We start from the raw sequence: 23,592 nt of genomic DNA, 5'->3' as shown, positions 1-23,592 counted from the left end.
TGCTTGATATGTCTTGTGTATCTGGTACAGCTTCGCAAAAACCGCGAGCCATTTTTTTTTGTTACATATACTCATGCAAACAATTTGTACATAGATATAGGGAGGGCATGAGAATCGTGAAAGTATAATTCAGTGTCCTGTCATATGAAGGTTTGTATTATGCTTTCACAATACTTCACACACAGTGCATGGAAAGAAGCAGTAGAAGATAGTAGGAAAGTGAAAAGAAATCTTACAAGGAATGACTGTACAGCCGGAGAAAGGATCTCCCGTATATCCGGTTTGGCAGGAGCAGGAAGGCGAATGTTCAATCACGCGACAAACAGCATTAGGGCCGCACGATCCCGGGCATGGGTCGGCGCACTTTTCATTGACGCAGGCAAGATTACCAGAGCATTCCGCATTGATCGTACATTCGGGCCGGCAGTTCGGAGCTCGACCAACATAGTTGGGCAAGCACGAGCAAGCCGGCACGTTTCCGACAGCTCGGCACTGTGAATTTGGTCCGCACGGCGATGGAAGGCAGGGGTTCGTAGGTTCAGCTTGAACCACTTGTTCTAGAAACGGAGCAGCGGATGGACGAAAGGACGAGCGAAAATTATTGACCGTGGCAAAATTTGCGCATTTCGATGCGGTGTATAGCAAAACAGGGGGAAAGCTTACTTTCTTCTGGCACACATCGTTCGAATGGATCGCCGGTAAAGCCGGAGGGACAGCTACAGATCGGATTGTGATTGATCACCGTACAACGAGCGTTAAAACCGCACGTACCAGGACACGGATCCAAGCACGACTGCTTGATACAAGCCTTATCCATTGCACATTCAGAGCTAACAGTACATTCTGGACGGCAAGCCGGTGGCGAACCAATGTAATTGGCCTGACACGAACAGACGGCATGTTCGTTCACATTGCGGCACTGGCTGTACGGGCCACAGGGCGATGGACGACATGGATCGATAGGAGTGTGTTCGATTTCTATAGTGCCGAAGAGGAGGGAGGAACAAATGATAGTGAACATTAAAGACCTTGGCTCTCTAGCAGCAAGTATAAAAAAAACACCTACGTTTCGGTATCTCGCGACATGCTTGTGATGGGTTTCCAGTGTAGCCCGGCAGGCAAGAGCAAGAAGGCGAATGGTTCATGACGAAGCATTCCGCGTTCAGACCACACATGCCCGGGCACGGATCGACGCATTTGTTGTTCAAACATGCCCGAGTATTCGGACAGTCCGAGCTGAGCATACACTCAGGACGGCACTCGTGATACGGATCACCGTAGTAATCCTTCACACAAGTGCAGGAACCTGCGTTGTTGCGTACATTACATTCCGCGTTTATGCCACACGGGGATGGATTGCAGGGATCTACTATTTCTGGTTCACGGTGTACTAGAGTTGCGTTAACGTTAGAATTCATCCCAAAAAGGAGAGAGAAAAAAATACAGTCAGAATGGTGGCCCTCACTCTAAGGTACGGGTTTTGCAAAGGTAATTCTTACTTATTACAGGGTTACACGAGGTATATGGATCGCCTTCGTATCCTTCAATGCAACGACAGTTGGGCTGATGGTTTTGGACTGAGCAGAGCGCATTCGAGCCACAAGATCCAGGACAAGGGTCACCACAGCGTTCATTGATGCACGCCTTCATCGGCGTACACTGAGAGTTGGAAGTACACTCGGGGCGACAGTTCGGTGCGCGTCCGATATAATTTGGCAGACAAGAACAGGCCGCCGTATGACCAACGGCCTTGCATTGAGAATTTGGTCCACAGGGAGACGGAATGCAAGGATCGGTAGGGGTTTCCTGTACGATAGGACGACCTACGCGTTGAAAAAAAGCGTTCGATGAGAGAAAGGGAGTATTGTATTGATTCTGTGAAATACACGTAGCAACACGAGGTAAACAATTCTTACGTTCTTCCGGTATACACCGTACGAATGGATCTCCTGTAAAGCCAGCCTTGCAGCTGCAGATAGGATTGTGGTTCACTACTTGGCATCGTGCATTGAAACCGCATGTGCCTGGACAAGGATCCACACACTTGGTCTTAACGCATGATTTGTCTAGCGGACACTCCGAGCTGACCACACACTCTGGACGACAGTTGGGTGGTGAACCAATATAATTCTGCTTGCATGTGCATACGGCATGATTGTTCAGCACGCGACACACGCTGTTCGGGCCGCATGGTGACGGTTGACATGGTTGAACTACAGGCTCATCTCGAACTGCGCGAAGCATTCGAATAATGGTTTAAATGAGGGAAAAAATTACCAAAAAGGTTAAAACGTGTTCCAAACACGGTTGTTTATGAAACAATTTCATGGTTGCGAACGATATCTTACTTTCCGGCTGAGGTCTACACTCCGTGAACGGGTTCCCTATAAATCCTGTCAAGCAAACGCAACTTGGAGCGTGATTCACAACATGACACTCGGCATTTACTCCGCACGTTCCTGGGCACGGATCTTGACATTTGTTATTTATACATGCTCGTGTTCTAGGACAGTCGCTGTTCATTACACACTCGGGGCGACACCCAACGTATGGATCGCCGAAATATTCCGGCGCACAAGTGCATGATCCCGCACCATTTCGCTCCTTGCAGATAGCATTTGCTCCGCATGGGCTCGGATTACATGGCATAGGAGTTTCTTGTTGTACGACTGTAAATCGAATGAAATAGGTGAGAGAGAATTTGTTAAAGTTAATGTTACAAAACCATTAAAAACTTGAAGCACAAGTTCTGTAATGGGCTTCATTTATCAAAGCTGCAAATGCATAATTGTTTTATTTGTTCTAATCTAATCGTTTGCCGTTTTGAGCAGTTGTTTTGCAATACTGCTAATACAGTGTGTTGTTATTTGTTACTTATTGTTGCTGTGTAGGGACCGTATTGTTTTGTTCAAACTTCCCTCGAATTAATTTGGAACAATATATTAGCTTGTGTTATATTTGCGAAAAAGATAATCCTCCAATAAAGCTGCCAGTAGTGTGTAGTGATTGAACTTCTGTTAAAAGCCTCTGAATGAAGTTTCATCAAACGATAGTGTATACCAGTGTGCGCGTTTGAGTGTAGTGCAATTGAAGTGAAATTGTGTTGGGTTTTATCCGTATTGCCAATAAAAAAGTTAAATGTTAACTCCATAAGTAAGGAGCTTAAGCATATTCAATTTGTATGCATATTACATCAACTTTGATTAGCTTATTAAGCCTTTAAAGCAGTTGTTATTTTCATTTCGATTGAGCGCTGTTTGTGTCAAGCAAATTTGTATACTGCAGCTGTAGATGGCTTACTCGGAATAATGCTGCATCCAGCAAAAGGATCTCCACTGTAGCCTGCTGTGCAACTGCACAAAGGTTTGTGAGCTACTACAGCGCATTCGGTATTAACTCCACACGATCCAAGACAAGGATTGCGGCACTTTTCATTAATGCAAGCCAAATTCATTGGACATTCCGAGTCTACCGCACATTCGGGTCTACAGCTTGGCGGACGACCCACGTAGTTGGGCAGACACGAGCACACAGCTCGATTGTTGTGTACTTTGCACACGGAGTTCACTCCACACGGTGAGGGTTGACACGGATTCCTGTACTCTTCCTCCAATATCGGTTGTGCTGTATCGACCATAAGCACAGTGATGAGGAGTTGGAGTTGAAGAAAACGGGAAAACAATGTTGAACAATCAGAAAATCACATTCCACGAGGGAAGAAAGCAGCAATTGCACTAAGCGAAAAGCAACAGGGTTTAATGCTAGGCAAGTAGCTTGCGTGGTGGTCATTGGCAATATCTTACTTGGCTCCGGTGAGCACTGCACAAATGGATCACCGATAAATCCAGCGTTACAGCTGCAAATTGGATTGTGATTTACCACGCGGCATCGCGCGTTCATTCCGCACGTACCCGGGCACGGATCGATGCATCGTTGATTGATACAAGTTCTGTCGCGAGGGCACTCTGCGTTTATGAGACATTCTGGACGACAATTGGGTGGAACGCCTGAACAACTGATTTGGCATGAGCAAACCGGATGACCGTCCAGCACCCTACATATGCTGTACGGACCACATGGAGATGGTGAACAGGGGTCTATCGGATGACGGGCAGGGAGATCTAATATTACAGATGAAAGAAGGTGCGAAACCATACCGGTTCGTGCAAAAGATGGAAGAGAAGAATACGAGACAGGAGGTGTGTATAATACACGTTAGTACAAATGGTTCCATTTACCGAGAGAGAAAGAGAGAGAGTGATAGGACAGGTTCTACAGAACGTATCTTACTTTCTACCACGATAGGACGGCAAGCCTGTGATGGATTGCCCGTATAATCAGGACTACAGCTACAGTACGGCGAATGGTTATGTACACGACATTCACTGTTAAGCCCGCACGTGCCAAGGCATGGGTCAATGCAGCGCATGTTGACGCATGCCTTGGTAGACGGACATTCCGAACTTTGAACACATTCCGGTCGGCAGTTGACGTATGGATCACCGAAATAATTGGGCATGCATTTACAAGAACCAGCACCGTTTCGATCCTTGCAGATCGCGTTCGAACCGCAAGGGGACGGATTGCATGGGTCAATTATTTCGTCCCGTTTAATAGCTACGAAAAATGTATAACATTAGGTCATCGTTTAGGAACAGTAACATTGAATTATTCGTTTGGTTTGTTAATGGACAGTAACCGATCAATCGATCAGTCCTGGCGTGGATATTCGCATTAGATTGTGATTTTTTGACGAATGTCTGGTATAAAAGCCTGATATAAGGGAGATAAGGGAATAACGACTTACCGACTGGATTGCAACCACTGTACGGATCCCCTTCGAACCCATCAACACAATAACACTCGGGTCGATGGTTACGGGTGCTGCACTGCGCATTGTATCCACAGGAGCCCACACAGGGATCGCGGCACTTCTGATTGAAGCACGCTCGATTCGACGGACAGTCTTGATCTGTTTCGCACTCCGGTCTGCAGTTCGGCGGTGTTCCGAGCATACCAGCAGCACACGTACACACTGCACGATTGTCAATCTCACGGCATTCCGAGTACGCGCCACACGGGCTTGGCTGACATGGATGCACTGGTTCCGCCGGTTTCGGATAACACTGCTCGAACGGATTACCAATCATGTCACGCTGACAACTGCAAAACGGTTTGTGATTGATCACTTGGCATTGCGCGTTTATACCGCACAGCCCAGGGCACGGATCGGCACACTTCAGGTTAATACAGCTGCGGTCGTGCAGACATTCCTCACTGCTTGAGCATTCCGGCCTGCAAGCTGGCGGTGTTCCGCGGTATCCCTCCGGACAGGAACATGTTGGTCGGCCTCCTACTACTCGACATACGCTGTTCGATGGACAGGACGCACAAGGATCTTTCGGTGCCACTAGTGGTGGTACTTCTCGACGACAGCCACGGAACGGATCACCCACGTATCCCCGACTGCATTCGCACACCGGTATGTGATTGGCCACGGTACAGTCCGCATTCGTACCGCACACGCCCGGGCACGGATCGCGGCAGTGTTGATTGACGCACGCCGTGTGGCTGGGACAGTCCGAGTTCAGTACGCACTCCGGTCGACATCCCGTATTGTACGGATCTCCCAGGTACGGCGTGATGCAGGTACACTTGGCGGCGCCATTGTGCTCACTACATACCGCATTTTCTGCACACGGGTTCGGATAGCACACATCCTTTGGTGTGTCCTTCGGCACTGCGGAACATCCAATGAAAGCATCTCCTTCAAATCCAGCACGGCAGCTACAGAACGCAGAATGTGCCACGATGTGACAGTCAGCATTAGCGCCACACGCGTTAGCGCACGGATTTTGACACTTCTCGTTAATGCAAGCTTTGTCCTGGGGACATTCGGAGCTTAGTACACACTCCGGGCGGCAGGCCGGCGGAGAACCGATAAAGTTCGGCTGACACGAACACACCGGCCTTCGGCCGCGTACCTGACAAATTGAGTTCGGTCCGCAGGGCGATGGATCGCAGGGATTCTTCTGCTCCACTGGTGGTTCGTTTTGTCGTGCCTCGCAGATCACAAACGGATCTCCCTGCTGGTTGGCTCCACAGCTGCAGATCGGATTGTGATTCAGAACTTCGCAGCGTGCACCGACGCCGCACGTACCCGGACATGGGTCGGCACACTTTAGATTGATGCACGCCTTGTTCTGCGGACACTCTGCATTGATCATACATTCGGCCTGGCAGGCGGGCGGCACTCCACGATACCCCGGTAAGCACGAGCAAATGGCGTACCCATCAGGTGTAGTACGGCATTTACTGTTCGGTCCGCAGGGGTTCGGGTCGCACGGTGTATTGTCCGGAGGAAGGTACGTTCGTTCCGTGCATGCAACCAGCGCATCACCGGTGTGGGTGGGCGGACAGAAGCAAATCGGTAAATGATTAACCACTTTGCACTGCGCGCTCACACCGCACGCATCTACGCACGGATCGACGCAGCGTGAATTTACGCACGCCTTACTGATCGGACAATCCGTGTTAACCACGCATTCTGGTCGGCAGCCTATCAAAGGATCTCCGTAGTAGTTCTTTTTACATACGCAAGCCAAGACGCCATTCTGCTGTTTGCATTGCGTGTTTGCTCCACAACGGATACTAGCGCACGTTTCCCGTGGACTCTCCTGTGGCTTACACTGTTCGTAAGGGTTTCCATACATCTCCGGCGGACAGTAGCATACTGGTCGGTGACGCTCGACGGTGCACAGTGCGTTGTATCCACACGATCCCGGGCAGGGATCTCGACATTCCGACTGCAGGCATGCCATATTGAACGGACAATCCGTGTTCAGCACACACTGAGGTCGGCATCTGGGATTATGTATTGCATCCGGAGCTACGCACGGATCGCACAGAGCGACATCGTTACCATATATTGAACAAACCTCTCCCGGACCGCACGGATCCGACGAGCACGGTTGTCTGGTCATGTTGCGATCCTCCGGTATCGGCACGCACTGCACGAACGCATCGCCCGTATATCCCGAAGGACACTTACACATCGGTGTGTGATAATTAACACTACATTCCGCGTTCACGCCGCACACCGTACCCAATGCACACGGCGATACACACTTATGGTTGACGCAAGACTTGTCCGGTGTGCAGTCAGAATTGATGTCACACTCAGGCTTGCAACCTTTACGCGGATCTCCGTGGTAGTTCGTTAGGCACTTGCACACTGGCCGTTTGTTCCTCACGCTACAACGAGCATTGGCACCGCACGGGCTGGGGTTGCAAGCATCGCGAGGCCGTTCATCTAGGCTGTAGCACTGTACGGCAGGATTGCCTGTTAAACCAGCGTCACAGAAGCACACTGGATGGTGTTTCTCGACACGACAATGCGCTCCCGCGCCACACGATCCCGGACACGGATCAGCACATCGCAGTCCGATGCAAGCCTTGTCCGCAGCACACTGATCATCGCTCAAGCATTCAAACGCATGGCATCCCGTTGTCGTCGGATCGCCGCTCAGCCCTGGTGGGCATCGGCATCCCGGTGCCCCATCTACCAGCAGCACACACTCGGCTCCCGGACCGCAGGGATTCGGTTCGCATACAGACCGTGGCTGCTCAACGCATCCTCCATACGGATCACCGATAAAGTTTGGCTTGCAGTAACACTGCTCCCTGCCTTCTGCCACATAGCAATCCGCATTCGCACCGCATGGTCCCGGTTGACACAGCTCCGGTGTCATAACTGGCTCGAGGCAGCTACGGTAGGGATTGCCTATCATCGAATCTGGACAGTAGCATACGGGATTGCGCGTTGCGTCGCAGATCGCTCCAAAGCCGCAGGGATTCGGATCGCACGGGCTTGACGGTTCCACACAGCCACGGATCGTGTTGGGACTTTCAATGTACCCTGGCACACATGTGCATTTTGCATACCCATTGCTCAGTATTGTGCACTGAGTGTTGGGCCCGCACGGTGACGGGACACACGGGTTTTGTGGCAGCGTACATGGCGTCTGGGGTGGATTTCCTTCAAACTCGGGCAGGCAGAAGCATGTCGGTTTACCGTTGATTTTGCGACATCCCGAGTTGGGTCCGCATGGATTTGGTGTGCACTCATTTCCTTCAGGAACTGGTAAAAAAGAATTGATTTCATTTGGTAAGTTAATGCCAACGCAAGAGTGTGTTCAATGGCGAACAATTTGCCTAAATATACTTACTGCAATTCTTGAATGGATTTCCAGTTAATCCGCGCGGACAGAAACACACCGGGCTGCCATTGTCGATTTCACACATTGCATTGATTCCGCATGGGTTTGGTTCACACGGATTGCTTGGCGGATTGCATCCAGTGCGCGCATTACCACCGTATCCCGGTGGGCAACGGCACACGGCTTTATGCCGTTTCACATCGCACATAGCATTCGGTCCACACTGGCAAGGTGATGAGCAGCGGCCTTGGATACAAGCTTCATTGTCGTTGCACTGCCGATCCGAGAGACACCCTTGGTGCTGTGTACACTCAATGTAAGCATTACCAACGTACCCTGCCCGACAGCGGCAATCAATTCCATGATTCACTGCAAAACACTCTGCATTGTCGCCGCAAGAGTCGGCTTGGCAAGGATTGATGCAGATGCGATTCAACCGATCGCAAAGCTTATCGGGCGGACAATCTTCGTTGTACTGGCACACTGAACCTACAGTCGTTACTGAAAAGTTAACTTATGCTAATAAGTATCGGTTGTCCAATGCAGCAAAACATAACCGTTTGACTGTGAGCTGTAATATATCCTACCTGGTACGCATTGTACAAAACCGTTTCCATGATATCCGTCGATGCAACTGCAATCAGTACCGTGATTGGTATTGATGCAAACTGCATTCGCCGTGCAAGTGTTCTTTACATCGCACGGTCTTTGACACATGTTTCCAACACAGGCTTCCGTAAGTGAACATTCATCGTTTGTGGTGCATTGTACTGAATGGTGCAAAATATGTAAAGAAAGTGTTTTGAAATTTGTGAGAAATGTGCAAATATATACATAACATACATGAACGATAATTTCCATGCTCGCGATAGAAATAATCGGAGAAATTGAAAGTGCAAATTAATGATACAAATGCGTTTTATGTTTTGGCATGATATCAGAAGAAAATGGATGGCTTGTTTAGTTTGCACAACTGTCGTTATAAACAAAATAATTGGCAAAGAAGCAAAAATTAGTTTGTATTCCTTACTTGACTCCAGCACGGTGCACTTGATAGTCGGGTTACCCTCGTGTCCAGGTGGACATGTGCAAATGGGACGATGCATTTTAGCCTGGCACGTAGCGGTTTCTGCACAAACGCCGTCAAATAAGCAAGGGTTTTCGCACAAGCCCATGTAGCACGCTTCGTTATTCAGACAGTCGTTATCAGATTGGCAAGGCTCTGGTGTTTTTGGAGATCCTGGGGGTTCTAGATTAGTTAGCAATAATAAAAGCAAATATTAATAAATTAAGTGCATTTGTTAGGTATAAAAAAGGCAAACAATTTTAGAAGAAGAACTCCAAAACGGGTAAAGAAATGTTCAAAACAGGGAATTGAAAGATTATAGAACATAACAGAGGTTACAGAACGAAAAGTTGTAAGGAATATAGAAACTGAGTTTCAGTTAAGTAGAAAGAGCAAGGATTAGAGAATAATATTTACAGAGATATATACAGGAAATATTTAGGAGATTTGAAGGCAGCTGATAATACCTCTTGCGCAGGGAGTGTTAGGGGGGAGATTGGTTGAGTTACAAAGTAAGAAACATTGTGATTTAACACAAATTTCATTCTCTGTGCACTCATTGGTGGATTGACAGGCTTTGGTGGCTGGTGGCATATTTGAGTTATTTTGCATTTCACTTGGATAAGTAGCGGTGGTTATAGATCCTTCGTTCGCACCGATATTTTCATCCCTTGGGTAAACGATTGTTGAGCCCACGAAATTATCCACAAACGTTGAAAGAGTAGTCAATGAGTCAGGTGAGGTCATCATGTTATGTGCTTTCATAGTAAAACTATTTGTCATTAAGTCATTATATGTCGGTGTTCTGGAGGATTCTTGATCAATCAATGTCTGGAAAACAGTTGAGGGGTACGATCGTGTGGTTTCTGTATCGTGTTGAGTTGTTCGCTCGTCAGGATAAGACGTGGTTGTATCGAAGTCAGCTACTCGAGTTGTTTGATCATCACGAATTGCGGGCCGAACTGTAGTATCGGTTGTGGTATACAATCGTGTGGTTTCTGTATCATGTTGAGTTGTTTGCTCGTCAGGATAAGACGTGGTTGTATCGGAGTCAGTTGCTCGAGTTGTTTGATCATCCCGAATAGTGGGCGGACCTGTAGTATCGATTGTGGTGTACGATCGTGTAGTTTCTGTATCGTGTTGAGTAGTTCGCTCGTCAGGATAAGACGTGGTTGTATCGAAGTCAGCTACTCGAGTTGTTTGATCATCACGAATAGTGGGCCGACCTGTAGTATCGGTTGTGGTGTACGATCGTGTGGTTTCTGTATCGTGTTGAGTTGTTTGCTCGTCAGGATAAGACGTGGTTGTATCGGAGTCAGCTACTCGAGTTGTTTGATCATCACGAATAGTGGGCCGACCTGTAGTATCGGTTGTGGTGTACGATCGTGTGGTTTCTGTATCGTGTTGAGTTGTTTGCTCGTCAGGATAAGACGTGGTTGTATCGGAGTCAGCTACTCGAGTTGTTTGATCATCACGAATAATGGGCCGAACTTTACTATTGGTTGTGGTGTACGATCGTGTGGTTTCTGTATCGTGTTGAGTTGTTTGCTCGTCAGGATAAGACGTGGTTGTATCGGAGTCAGCTACTCGAGTTGTTTGATCATCACGAATAGTGGGCCGACCTGTAGTATCGGTTGTGGTGTACGATCGTGTGGTTTCTGTATCGTGTTGAGTTGTTTGCTCGTCAGGATAAGACGTGGTTGTTTCGGAGTCAGCTACTCGAGTTGTTTGATCATCACGAATTGCGGACCGAACTGTAGTATCGGTTGTGGTATACAATCGTGTGGTTTCTGTATCGTGTTGAGTTGTTTTCTCGTCAGGATAAGACGTGGTTGTATAGGAGTCAGCTGCTCGAGTTGTTTGATCATCACGAATAGTGGGCCGACCTGTAGTATCGGTTGTGGTGTACGATCGTGTGGTTTCTGTATCGTGTTGAGTTGTTCGCTCGTCAGGATAAGACGTGGTTGTATCGAAGTCAGCTACTCGAGTTGTTTGATCATCACGAATTGCGGGCCGAACTGTAGTATCGGTTGTGGTATACAATCGTGTGGTTTCTGTATCATGTTGAGTTGTTTGCTCGTCAGGATAAGACGTGGTTGTATCGGAGTCAACTACTCGAGTTGTTTGATCATCCCGAATAGTGGGCGGACCTGTAGTATCGATTGTGGTGTACGATCGTGTAGTTTCTGTATCGTGTTGAGTTGTTTGCTCGTCAGGATAAGACGTGGTTGTATCGAAGTCAGCTACTCGAGTTGTTTGATCATCACGAATTGCGGGCCGACCTGTAGTATCGGTTGTGATGTACGATCGTGTGGTTTTTGTATCGTGTTGAGTTGTTCGCTCGTCAGGATAAGACGTGGTTGTATCGGAGTCAGCTACTCGAGTTGTTTGATCATCACGAATAGTGGGCCGACCTGTAGTATCGGTTGTGGTGTACGATCGTGTGGTTTCTGTATCGTGTTGAGTTGTTTGCTCGTCAGGATAAGACGTGGTTGTATCGGAGTCAGTTGCTCGAGTTGTTTGATCATCCCGAATAGTGGGCGGACCTGTAGTATCGGTTGTGGTGTACGATCGTGTGGTTTCTGTATCGTGCTGAGTTGTTTGCTCGTCAGGATAAGACGTGGTTGTATCGAAGTCAACTACTCGAGTTGTTTTATCATCCCGAATAGTGGGCCGACCTGTAGTATCGGTTGTGGTGTACGATCGTGTGGTTTCTGTATCGTGTTGAGTTGTTCGCTCGTCAGGATAAGACGTGGTTGTATCGGAGTCAGCTACTCGAGTTGTTTGATCATCACGAATAATGGGCCGAACTTTACTATTGGTTGTGGTGTACGATCGTGTGGTTTCTGTATCGTGTTGAGTTGTTTGCTCGTCAGGATAAGACGTGGTTGTATCGGAGTCAGCTACTCGAGTTGTTTGATCATCACGAATAGTGGGCCGACCTGTAGTATCGGTTGTGGTGTACGATCGTGTGGTTTCTGTATCGTGTTGAGTTGTTTGCTCGTCAGGATAAGAAGTAGTTGTATCGTAGTCAGCTACTCGAGTTGTTTGATCATCACGAATTGCGGGCCGACCTGTAGTATCGGTGGTGGTGTACGATCGTGTGGTTTCTGTATCGTGTTGAGTTGTTTGCTCGTCAGGATAAGACGTGGTTGTATCGAAGTCAACTACTCGAGTTGTTTGAACATCACGAATAGTGGGCCGACCTGTAGTATCGGTTGTGGTGTACGATCGTGTGGTTTCTGTATCGTGTTGAGTTGTTCGCTCGTCAGGATTAGACATGGTTGTATCGGAGTCAGCTACTCGAGTTGTTTGATCAGGTGTACGATCGTGTGGTTTCTGTATCGTGTTGAGTTGTTTGCTCGTCAGGATAAGACGTGGTTGTATCGAAGTCAGCTACTCGAGTTGTTTGATCATCACGAATAGTGGGCCGACCTGTAGTATCGGTTGTGGTGTACGATCGTGTAGTTTCTGTATCGTGTTGAGTTGTTTGCTCGTCAGGATAAGACGTGGTTGTATCGGAGTCAGCTGCTCGAGTTGTTTGATCATCACGAATTGCGGGTCGACCTGTAGTATCGGTGGTGGTGTACGATCGTGTGGTTTCTGTATCGTGTTGAGTTGTTTGCTCGTCAGGATAAGACGTGGTTGTATCAGAGTCAACTACTCGAGTTGTTTGATCATCACGAATAGTGGGCCGACCTGTAGTATCGGTTGTGGTGTACGATCGTGTGGTTTCTGTATCGTGTTGAGTTGTTCGCTCGTCAGGATTAGACATGGTTGTATCGGAGTCAGCTACTCGAGTTGTTTGATCATCACGAATAGTGGGCCGACCTGTAGTATCGGTTGTGGTGTACGATCGTGTGGTTTCTGTATCGTGTTGAGTTGTTTGCTCGTCAGGATAAGACGTGGTTGTATCGAAGTCAGCTACTCGAGTTGTTTGATCATCACGAATAGTGGGCCGACCTGTAGTATCGGTTGTGGTGTACGATCGTGTGGTTTCTGTATCGTGTTGAGTTGTTTGCTCGTCAGGATAAGACGTGGTTGTATCGAAGTCAGCTACTCGAGTTGTTTGATCATCACGAATTGCGGGCCGAACTGTAGTATCGGTGGTGGTGTACGATTGTGTGGTTTCTGTATCGTGTTGAGTTGTTTGCTCGTCAGGATAAGACATGGTTGTATCGGAGTCAACTACTCGAGTTGTTTGATCATCACGAAATGCGGGCCGACCTGTAGTATCGGTTGTGGTATACAATCGTGTGGTTTCTGTATCGTGTTGAGTTGTTTGCTCGTCAGGATAAGACGTGGTTGTATCGAAGTCAGCTACTCGAGTTGTTTGATCATCACGAACAGTGGACCGACCTGTAGTATCGGTTGTGGTGTACGATCGTGTGGTTTCTGTATCGTGTTGAGTTGTTTGCTCGTCAGGATAAGACGTGGTTGTATCGGAGTCAGCTACTCGAGTTGTTTGATCATCACGAATAGTGGGCCGACCTGTAGTATCGGTTGTGGTGTACGATCGTGTGGTTTCTGTATCGTGCTGAGTTGTTTGCTCGTCAGGATAAGACGTGGTTGTATCGGAGTCAGCTACTCGAGTTGTTTGATCATCACGAATAGTGGGCCGACCTGTAGTATTGGTTGTGGTGTACGATCGTGTGGTTTCTGTATCGTGCTGAGTTTTTTGCTCGTCAGGATAAGACGTTGTTGTATCGGAGTCAGCTACTCGAGTTGTTTGATCATCACGAATAGTGGGCCGACCTGTAGTATCGGTTGTGGTGTACGATCGTGTGGTTTCTGTATCGTGTTGAGTTGTTTGCTCGTCAGGATAAGACGTGGTTGTATCGGAGTCAGCTGCTCGAGTTGTTTGATCATCACGAATAGTGGGCCGACCTGTAGTATCGGTTGTGGTGTACGATCGTGTGGTTTCTGTATCGTGTTGAGTAGTTCGCTCGTCAGGATAAGACGTGGTTGTATCAGAGTCAACTACTCGAGTTGTTTGATCATCACGAATAGTGGGCCGACCTGTAGTATCGGTGGTGGTGTACGATCGTGTGGTTTCTGTATCGTGTTGAGTTGTTTGCTCGTCAGGATAAGACGTTGTTGTATCGGAGTCAGCTGCTCGAGTTGTTTGATCATCACGAATAGTGGGCCGACCTGTAGTATCGGTTGTGGTGTACGATCGTGTGGTTTCTGTATCGTGTTGAGTTGTTTGCTCGTCAGGATAAGACGTGGTTGTATCGGAGTCAGCTGCTCGAGTTGTTTGATCATCACTAATTGCGGGCCGACCTGTAGTATCGGTGGTGAAGTACGATCGTGTGGTTTCTGTATCGTGGTGGGTTGTTTGCTCGTCAGGATAAGACGTTGTTGTATCGGAGTCAGCTGCTCGAGTTGTTTGATCATCACGAATAGTGGGCCGACCTGTAGTATCGGTTGTGGTGTACGATCGTGTGGTTTCTGTATCGTGGTGAGTTGTTCGCTCGTCAGGATAAGACGTGGTTGTATCGGAGTCAACTACTCGAGTTGTTTGATCATCACGAATAGTGGGCCGAACTGTAGTATCGGTGGTGAAGTACGATCGTGTGGTTTCTGTATCGTGGTGAGTTGTTTGCTCGTCAGGATAAGACGTGGTTGTATCGGAGTCAGCTGCTCGAGTTGTTTGATCATCACGAATTGCGGGCCGACCTGTAGTATCGGTTGTGGTGTACGATCGTGTGGTTTCTGTATCGTGGTGAGTTGTTCGCTCGTCAGGATAAGACGTTGTTGTATCGGAGTCAGCTACTCGAGTTGTTTGATCATCACGAATAGTGGGCCGACCTGTAGTATCGGTTGTGGTGTACGATCGTGTGGTTTCTGTATCGTGTTGAGTTGTTTGCTCGTCAGGATAAGACGTGGTTGTATCGGAGTCAGCTGCTCGAGTTGTTTGATCATCACTAATTGCGGGCCGACCTGTAGTATCAGTTGCGGTGTACGATCGTGTGGTTTCTGTATCGTGTTGAGTTGTTCGCTCGTCAGGATAAGACGTTGTTGTATCGGAGTCAGCTACTCGAGTTGTTTGATCATCAAGAATAGTGGGCCGACCTGTAGTATCGGTTGTGGTGTACGATCGTGTGGTTTCTGTATCGTGTTGAGTTGTTCGCTCGTCAAGATAAGACGTGGTTGTATCGGAGTCAGCTGCTCGAGTTGTTTGATCATCACGAACAGTGGGCCGAACTGTAGTATCGATTGTGGTGTACGATCGTGTGGTTTCTGTATCGTGTTGAGTTGTTCGCTCGTCAGCATAAGATGTGGTTATATCGGAGTCAGCTACTCGAGTTGTTTGATCATCACGAATAGTGAGCCGAACTGTAGTATCGGTGGTGGTGTACGATCGTGTGGTTTTTGTATCGTGTTGAGTTGTTCGCTCGTCAGGATAAGACGTGGTTGTATCGAAGTCAGCTACTCGAGTTGTTTGATCATCACGAATAGTGGGCCGAACTGTAGTATCGGTTGTGGTGTACGATCGTGTGGTTTCTGTATCGTGTTGAGTTGTTTGCTCGTCAGGATAAGACGTGGTTGTATCGGAGCCAGCTACTCGAGTTGTTTGATCATCACGAATAGTGGGCCGAACTGTAGTGTCGGTTGTGGTGTACGATCGTGTGGTTTCTGTATCGTGTTGAGTTGTTTGCTCGTCAGGATAAGACGTGGTTGTATCGAAGTCAACTACTCGAGTTGTTTGATCATCCCGAATAGTGGGCCGACCTGTAGTATCGGTTGTGGTGTACGATCGTGTGGTTTCTGTATCGTGGTGAGTTGTTCGCTCGTCAGGATAAGACGTGGTTGTATCGGAGTCAGCTACTCGAGTTGTTTGATCATCACGAATAGTGGGCCGACCTGTAGTATCGGTTGTGGTGTACGATCGTGTGGTTTCTGTATCGTGTTGAGTTGTTTGCTCGTCAGGATAAGACGTGGTTGTATCGGAGTCAGTTGCTCGAGTTGTTTGATCATCACGAATTGCGGGCCAACCTGTAGTGTCGGTTGTGGTGTACGATCGTGTGGTTTCTGTATCGTGGTGAGCTGTTTGCTCGTCAGGATAAGACGTGGTTGTATCGGAGTCAGCTGCTCGAGTTGTTTGATCATCACGAATTGCGGGCCGACCTGTAGTATCGGTTGTGGTGTACGGTCGTGTGGTTTCTGTATCGTGTTGAGTTGTTTTCTCGTCAGGATAAGACGTGGTTGTATCGGAGTCAGCTACTCGAGTTGTTTGATCATCACGAATAGTGGGCCGACCTGTAGTATCGGTTGTGGTGTACGATCGTGTGGTTTCTGTATCGTGGTGAGTTGTTCGCTCGTCAAGATAAGACGTGGTTGTATCGGAGTCAGCTGCTCGAGTTGTTTGATCATCACGAACAGTGGACCGACCTGTAGTATCGGTTGTGGTGTACGATCGTGTGGTTGCTGTATCGTGTTGAGTTGTTTGCTCGTCAGGATAAGACGTTGTTGTATCGGAGTCAGCTGCTCGAGTTGTTTGATCATCACGAATTGCGGGCCGATCTGTAGTATCGGTTGTGGTGTACGATCGTGTGGTTTCTGTATCGTGTTGAGTTGTTTGCTCGTCAGGATAAGACGTGGTTGTATCGGAGTCAGCTAATCGAGTTGTTTGATCATCACGAATAGTGGGCCGAACTGTAATGTCGGTTGTGGTGTACGATCGTGTGGTTTCTGTATCGTGTTGAGTTGTTTGCTCGTCAGGATAAGACGTGGTTGTATCGAAGTCAGCTACTCGAGTTGTTTGATCATCACGAATTGCGGGCCAACCTGTAGTGTCGGTTGTGGTGTACGATCGTGTGGTTTCTGTATCGTGGTGAGCTGTTTGCTCGTCAGGATAAGACGTTGTTGTATCGGAGTCAGCTGCTCGAGTTGTTTGATCATCACGAATTGCGGGCCGACCTGTAGTATCGGTTGTGGTGTACGATCGTGTGGTTTCTGTATCGTGGTGAGTTGTTCGCTCGTCAGGATAAGACGTGGTTGTATCGGAGTCAGCTACTCGAGTTGTTTGATCATCACGAATAGTGGGCCGACCTGTAGTATCGGTTGTGGTGTACGATCGTGTGGTTTCTGTATCGTGGTGAGTTGTTCGCTCGTCAAGATAAGACGTGGTTGTATCGGAGTCAGCTGCTCGAGTTGTTTGATCATCACGAACAGTGGGCCGAACTGTAGTATCGATTGTGGTGTACGATCGTGTGGTTTCTGTATCGTGTTGAGTTGTTTGCTCGTCAGGATAAGACGTGGTTGTATCGGAGTCAGCTGCTCGAGTTGTTTGATCATCACGAACAGTGGGCCGAACTGTAGTATCGATTGTGGTGTACGATCGTGTGGTTTCTGTATCGTGTTGAGTTGTTCGCTCGTCAGCATAAGATGTGGTTATATCGGAGTCAGCTACTCGAGTTGTTTGATCATCACGAATAGTGGGCCGACCTGTAGTATCGGTTGTGGTGTACGATCGTGTGGTTTTTGTATTGTGTTGAGTTGTTCGCTCGTCAGGATAAGACGTGGTTGTATCGAAGTCAGCTACTCGAGTTGTTTGATCATCACGAATAGTGGGCCGAACTGTAGTATCGGTTGTGATGTACGATCGTGTGGTTTCTGTATCGTGTTGAGTTGTTCGCTCGTCAGGATAAGACGTGGTTGTATCGGACTCAGCTACTCGAGTTGTTTGATCATCACGAATAGTGGGCCGAACTGTAGTATCGGTTGTGATGTACGATCGTGTGGTTTTTGTATCGTGTTGAGTTGTTCGCTCGTCAGGATAAGACGTGGTTGTATCGGAGTCAGCTACTCGAGTTGTTTGATCATCACGAATAGTGGGCCGACCTGTAGTATCGGTTGTGGTATACAATCGTGTGGTTTCTGTATCGTGTTGAGTTGTTTGCTCGTCAGGATAAGACGTGGTTGTATCGGAGTCAGCTACTCGAGTTGTTTGATCATCACGAATAGTGGGCCGAACTGTAGTGTCGGTTGTGGTGTACGATCGTGTGGTTTTTGTATCATGTTGAGTTGTTTGCTCGTCAGGATAAGACGTGGTTGTATCGAAGTCAACTACTCGAGTTGTTTGATCATCCCGAATAGTGGGCCGACCTGTAGTATCGGTTGTGGTGTACGATCGTGTGGTTTCTGTATCGTGGTGAGTTGTTCGCTCGTCTGGATAAGTCGTGGTTGTATCGGAGTCAGCTACTCGAGTTGTTTGATCATCACGAATAGTGGGCCGACTTGTAGTATCGGTTGTGGTGTACGATCGTGTGGTTTCTGTATCGTGTTGAGTTGTTTGCTCGTCAGGATAAGACGTTGTTGTATCGGAGTCAGCTGCTCGAGTTGTTTGATCATCACGAATAGTGGGCCGAACTGTAGTATCGGTTGTGGTGTACGATCGTGTGGTTTCTGTATCGTGGTGAGCTGTTTGCTCGTCAGGATAAGACGTGGTTGTATCGGAGTCAGCTGCTCGAGTTGTTTGATCATCACGAATTGCGGGCCGACCTGTAGTATCTTTTGTGGTGTACGATCGTGTGGTTTCTGTATCGTGGTGAGTTGTTCGCTCGTCAAGATAAGACGTGGTTGTATCGGAGTCAGCTGCTCGAGTTGTTTGATCATCACGAACAGTGGACCGACCTGTAGTATCGGTTGTGGTGTACGATCGTGTGGTTTCTGTATCGTGTTGAGTTGTTTGCTCGTCAGGATAAGACGTGGTTGTATCGGAGTCAGCTACTCGAGTTGTTTGATCATCACGAATAGTGGGCCGACCTGTAGTATCGGTGGTGAAGTACGATCGTGTGGTTTCTGTATCGTGTTGAGTTGTTTGCTCGTCAGGATAAGACGTTGTTGTATCGGAGTCAGCTACTCGAGTTGTTTGATCATCACGAATAGTGAGCCGAACTGTAGTATCGGTTGTGGTGTACGATCGTGTGGTTTTTGTATTGTGTTGAGTTGTTTGCTCGTCAGGATAAGACGTGGTTGTATCGGAGTCAGCTACTCGAGTTGTTTGATCATCACGAATAGTGGGCCGAACTGTAGTGTCGGTTGTGGTGTACGATCGTGTGGTTGCTGTATCGTGTTGAGTTGTTTGCTCGTCAGGATAAGACGTGGTTGTATCGGAGTCAGCTACTCGAGTTGTTTGATCATCACGAATAGTGGGCCGACCTGTAGTATCGGTTGTGGTGTACGATCGTGTGGTTTCTGTATCGTGTTGAGTTGTTTGCTCGTCAGGATAAGACGTGGTTGTATCGGAGTCAGCTGCTCGAGTTGTTTGATCATCACGAATTGCGGGCCGACCTGTAGTATCGGTTGTGGTGTACGATCGTGTGGTTTCTGTATCGTGTTGAGTTGTTTGCTCGTCAGGATAAGACGTGGTTGTATCGGAGTCAGGTACTCGAGTTGTTTGATCATCACGAATAGTGGGCCGACCTGTAGTATTGGTTGTGGTGTACGATCGTGTGGTTTCTGTATCGTGTTGAGTTGTTCGCTCGTCAGGATAAGACGTTGTTGTATCGGAGTCAGCTGCTCGAGTTGTTTGATCATCACGAATAGTGGGCCGACCTGTAGTATCGGTTGTGGTGTACGATCGTGTGGTTTCTGTATCGTGTTGAGTTGTTCGCTCGTCAGCATAAGATGTGGTTATATCGGAGTCAGCTACTCGAGTTGTTTGATCATCACGAATAGTGGGCCGACCTGTAGTATCGGTTGTGGTGTACGATCGTGTGGTTTCTGTATCGTGTTGAGTTGATGATTGTCTAGTTGTTGGTGTTGTTTGTTGCTGATTGATCCATTGTTGTATTGTAATGGGAATAGTTATCGTGAAATCTTTTACAATTGGAGACGTAGTGGAGTTAGAAAATGTGTCCATATTGGTCGTGTTTTTTTCGTTTGTGAGGTCGTAGGTTATTTGTGGATAATTTGTTAGGGCAATCGTTTCCTGGGTGCTTGTTTCGATATCGCTCAGAGACTCATTTTCAGTTGCTTTTTCTGTGATATTAATTGTTGCTGTTTCTTTCGGGGCAGTGGTAAGTTTGCTTGTGTCAGGTGTTAAATTTTCCATATCACTCTCAGGCATAGGCGTTGTTGTTATTGCTGTGTTTGTTACGTTGTTAACTGTTTGCTTATGCCCTCCTTCGACAAATATGTTTGTATTTGTGCTATTTACATCAGGATAAGTGTCGGTGGTTGTGTGTGGTTCTGTGTTATTAATTTTTTAGATATAAAACAAAACAAAATCATCGTTTAATTGGATGTAAATATTTACATTTTCAAATTGAAATACTTTTTGATGTGTGATGTCTTATGATATGTGTTACGGTTTATTTTAATGTGTGCTTTCAAGCATTTATGATAAATATTTGTTGGTGGCGTGAAGTGTATGATAGAAGTATTTTTTTTTTCATAGATTTTTTTCGTGAAAATACAATGCTCAATAGTGAATAGAGTTAGAAGGTTTAGTTATGAAGAAGCAAATTATAGTCAGTCAATAAATGTTAATGTAGCGAAAACTTACGATCACGACGTATTTTTCTCGAAGCAATTCCATTTATAAGCATAGCGACAGAGTTTAAGCAAGCCAGGAGAAAAGGGAGATTCGAACTAGCTAACTATGAAAGGGACTAGAAATGAGTCTAAACTATTGATAAATATATATCGACGAATCGTATGAAAAGAACCGTCCTTTGTAAGGGGAGGAGGTGTGTGAATTTACGCTTCGTAGTGTGGAATGAGGAAATGTCTTTTGAAGAATATTTATGCGCGAAGATGTAGATGTGGATGCAAACAATAAAAATACTTACCCTTGACGCAACCGCCAGTGATTGGATCACAAGGAATGCCCGGTGGGCAATGCTCACAACCAGTTGTTCTATCGGTATCTTTTTGAACACAGTTACAGCCATCACATATCAATCCTCCTGCACAGTCTGATGCTTTTTCACATTGGCATACTAGAGAAAAAAAAGAAAGGATAATATTGCAATATGGTACTCATAGCCATTAGTAAAACGAATTAAACTGTATACGTACGTTTCACACAAACTGTTTCGTGATTTTGAACTTCGCATTCTTCGCCAATATCGCAAGGATTGCCCGATCGACATGGATCAACACAAATTCCGTTGATGCATGATCTTTCCAAAGGACACTCGTTGCTATGCCTACATCCCAGTTCTGGAAGTCGTAAAAATATTGTGTTAGTGAAAATATTAAAACATGTGTACATATCCGATATCGTAGCAAATTGTTGAAACTCAAGTAATTGAGTTTGCACAACAAATGTGGTTGGAAATTTAAAAATTCACTGGATTGAAACACATTGAAGCAAATCAATAGCTAAGCTAAGCCCCATTCCTTGTCATTGAATGATACATGTAAGTAATTAAGCAAAGCCTACAGGTAATGATTAGATTCAAGATTTTATGATATCCACCACCAATAATAACAAACAATATGCAATACCAGAATACATGAAACCAGAATCAAAAATACACGTAATATATGTGCTACATAGATGGTTGAACACAACAGTTAATTTGTATACTGATAAAAAATACACTCATTAGCATAGTTTTCCCATACATCCCACTAATTACACTACGCACTACGTTGATTCCAAATCGGTTCCGATGAAGAAGGATAATTTATGGAACTCTGATCTCAGCAGAGCTTATCATGCGGCTGCAGTAGTCCGTTTTGCAGTAAGGTGAAGTCTTTGTGTGGGAGCCACTGGATGATACAAACTCCATACGCAATACTCAAGGGTCATGACGGTAAAGAAAGATGAATCAAAATACGGTAATGAGAGCATTTTCAATGTCATTCCAGATTGATTGTATGGTTTCTTCAACTCTAACCAGACAAACACCCGTTTTATCGGCACGTGGATCAGCAGTGCAGCACCAGCAAAGCTCATACGCTCGCAGTAATTCTTCGAATGACAGAGTGTACAGAAATAGTGTAGCACTGTTGCACCTCAGCATTGGTCAAAGATGCAATCAGTGCCAAAAGACATAGAAGAAAAATAGTCAGGTAGGTATCTAAATGTGTTGACTACTACAAAACAGAGCTGCTGTAAAGTGAAGTCTCCGTTTTGATGATTCTAGGTAACAATACGACGATAGTGATGAGCATGTGAAAGAGCATAAATCGCATCACGTATATGTATTTTGACCAATTATAGCTTTGGTGATGGTTTTGGCAAAGCTGTGGTCAACTACATTCCTGTGGCATGCAAGTGATTGCGATTGCTAAATGCGAAAACCCCATCTAACGTACAGATCATGCAGAGGTACAAAGATACGGAGGTAAAATCCAGTACGGAAGTGGAAATGATGAAAGGATTGAAATGTTCGTAAGATTACTGCTCGCAATCCACGCACCGAATCAAACCGGCTGTCTACTAAACGGGATAGATAGTTGGTTGCGTTGGATGATTTTTTTGTGTATATATTACCTGATTTTTTCATACAATCAACGCTGTACCCGGTATTGGTATCGCTATTGCACAAGCACATTGGGACATGATTCAAGGTTTGACAAGGAACATCCTGAGGGCAGGGATTAAATTGAGCACATGGATCGATGCAGATGTTACCAGCACAGGTTTCGTTTGCATTGCAATCGTTTTCGGCACGGCACTGAATGATTTCAATGATCGGTTCCGCCGTTGTTCCCGTAGGATAGGACTCGTAGGTCGTTTTCGCTGCTAAAGTCGTTTCTATCGTCGATGCTGTTGACGTGCTCTCTTCATCTATGTAATCGTCTCCGTCATATTCGGATGTTGAAAGCGGTATGCTGCGATCGTCCAATAAATACTGTTCAGTGGTGGTATTAATATCCGTTGCAGATGCAGCAGTGCTAGTAGTAGTCATGCTTGTAGTGCTGGTTTTCTTTCCCAATGGCGTAACGGTAGCCTCACTGTTTTGCATGAATTCGTAATGCTTAGAGGTAGAGGATAACTCTACAAAATAATCATCAATTGGTGTGGTTACAGTTGGCAGTTGATCAGTCTCTTCCAAATCAGTGGATTTGCGATCTTGTTTTGTGAGTGTATCTGAGTGACTATTTGGCTTTACCGTTGCATTGGTCGTTTTCATCGGAACATTAGTCGTGGATATAATCTCTTCAATTGTTGTCTCTGATATGAAATCACCAGCTTCTGTTGTGCCAATAGAAGTAAATGGTTCCAATGTGGTTCGAGTATCATCAGTTTCAGTATTTGGAATAACGGTTGAAATGAAATCGAGTACAGTTGTGCTCGCATCGCTTATGCTTTCATCTCTTGCAGTTGACGTGCTAATGTTA

At 46.5% G+C, this 23,592-nt stretch overlaps 1 protein-coding gene across 1 annotated transcript in view; it reads right to left on the bottom strand.

The window, feature by feature from the left end:
• LOC120904491 overlaps positions 1-23,592 on the bottom strand; it is a 136,832-nt gene that overhangs the window by 34,322 nt on the left and 78,918 nt on the right. The window contains 14 exon segments of the mRNA XM_040314501.1: positions 237-557; positions 664-978; positions 1,067-1,390; positions 1,500-1,823; positions 1,917-2,231; positions 2,349-2,669; positions 3,301-3,624; positions 3,804-4,121; positions 4,291-4,617; positions 4,808-8,140; positions 8,229-8,720; positions 8,807-8,989; positions 21,087-21,236; positions 21,316-21,459. Coding sequence (XP_040170435.1) covers positions 237-557; positions 664-978; positions 1,067-1,390; positions 1,500-1,823; positions 1,917-2,231; positions 2,349-2,669; positions 3,301-3,624; positions 3,804-4,121; positions 4,291-4,617; positions 4,808-8,140; positions 8,229-8,720; positions 8,807-8,989; positions 21,087-21,236; positions 21,316-21,459 — 7,191 coding nt within the window.

Source organism: Anopheles arabiensis, chromosome 3 (assembly GCF_016920715.1).
Source record: "Anopheles arabiensis isolate DONGOLA chromosome 3, AaraD3, whole genome shotgun sequence".
Lineage (NCBI taxonomy): Eukaryota > Metazoa > Arthropoda > Insecta > Diptera > Culicidae > Anopheles > Anopheles arabiensis.
The sequence above is the reverse complement of the archived record's forward strand: the minus strand, read 5'-3'. Positions and strand labels throughout refer to the sequence as shown.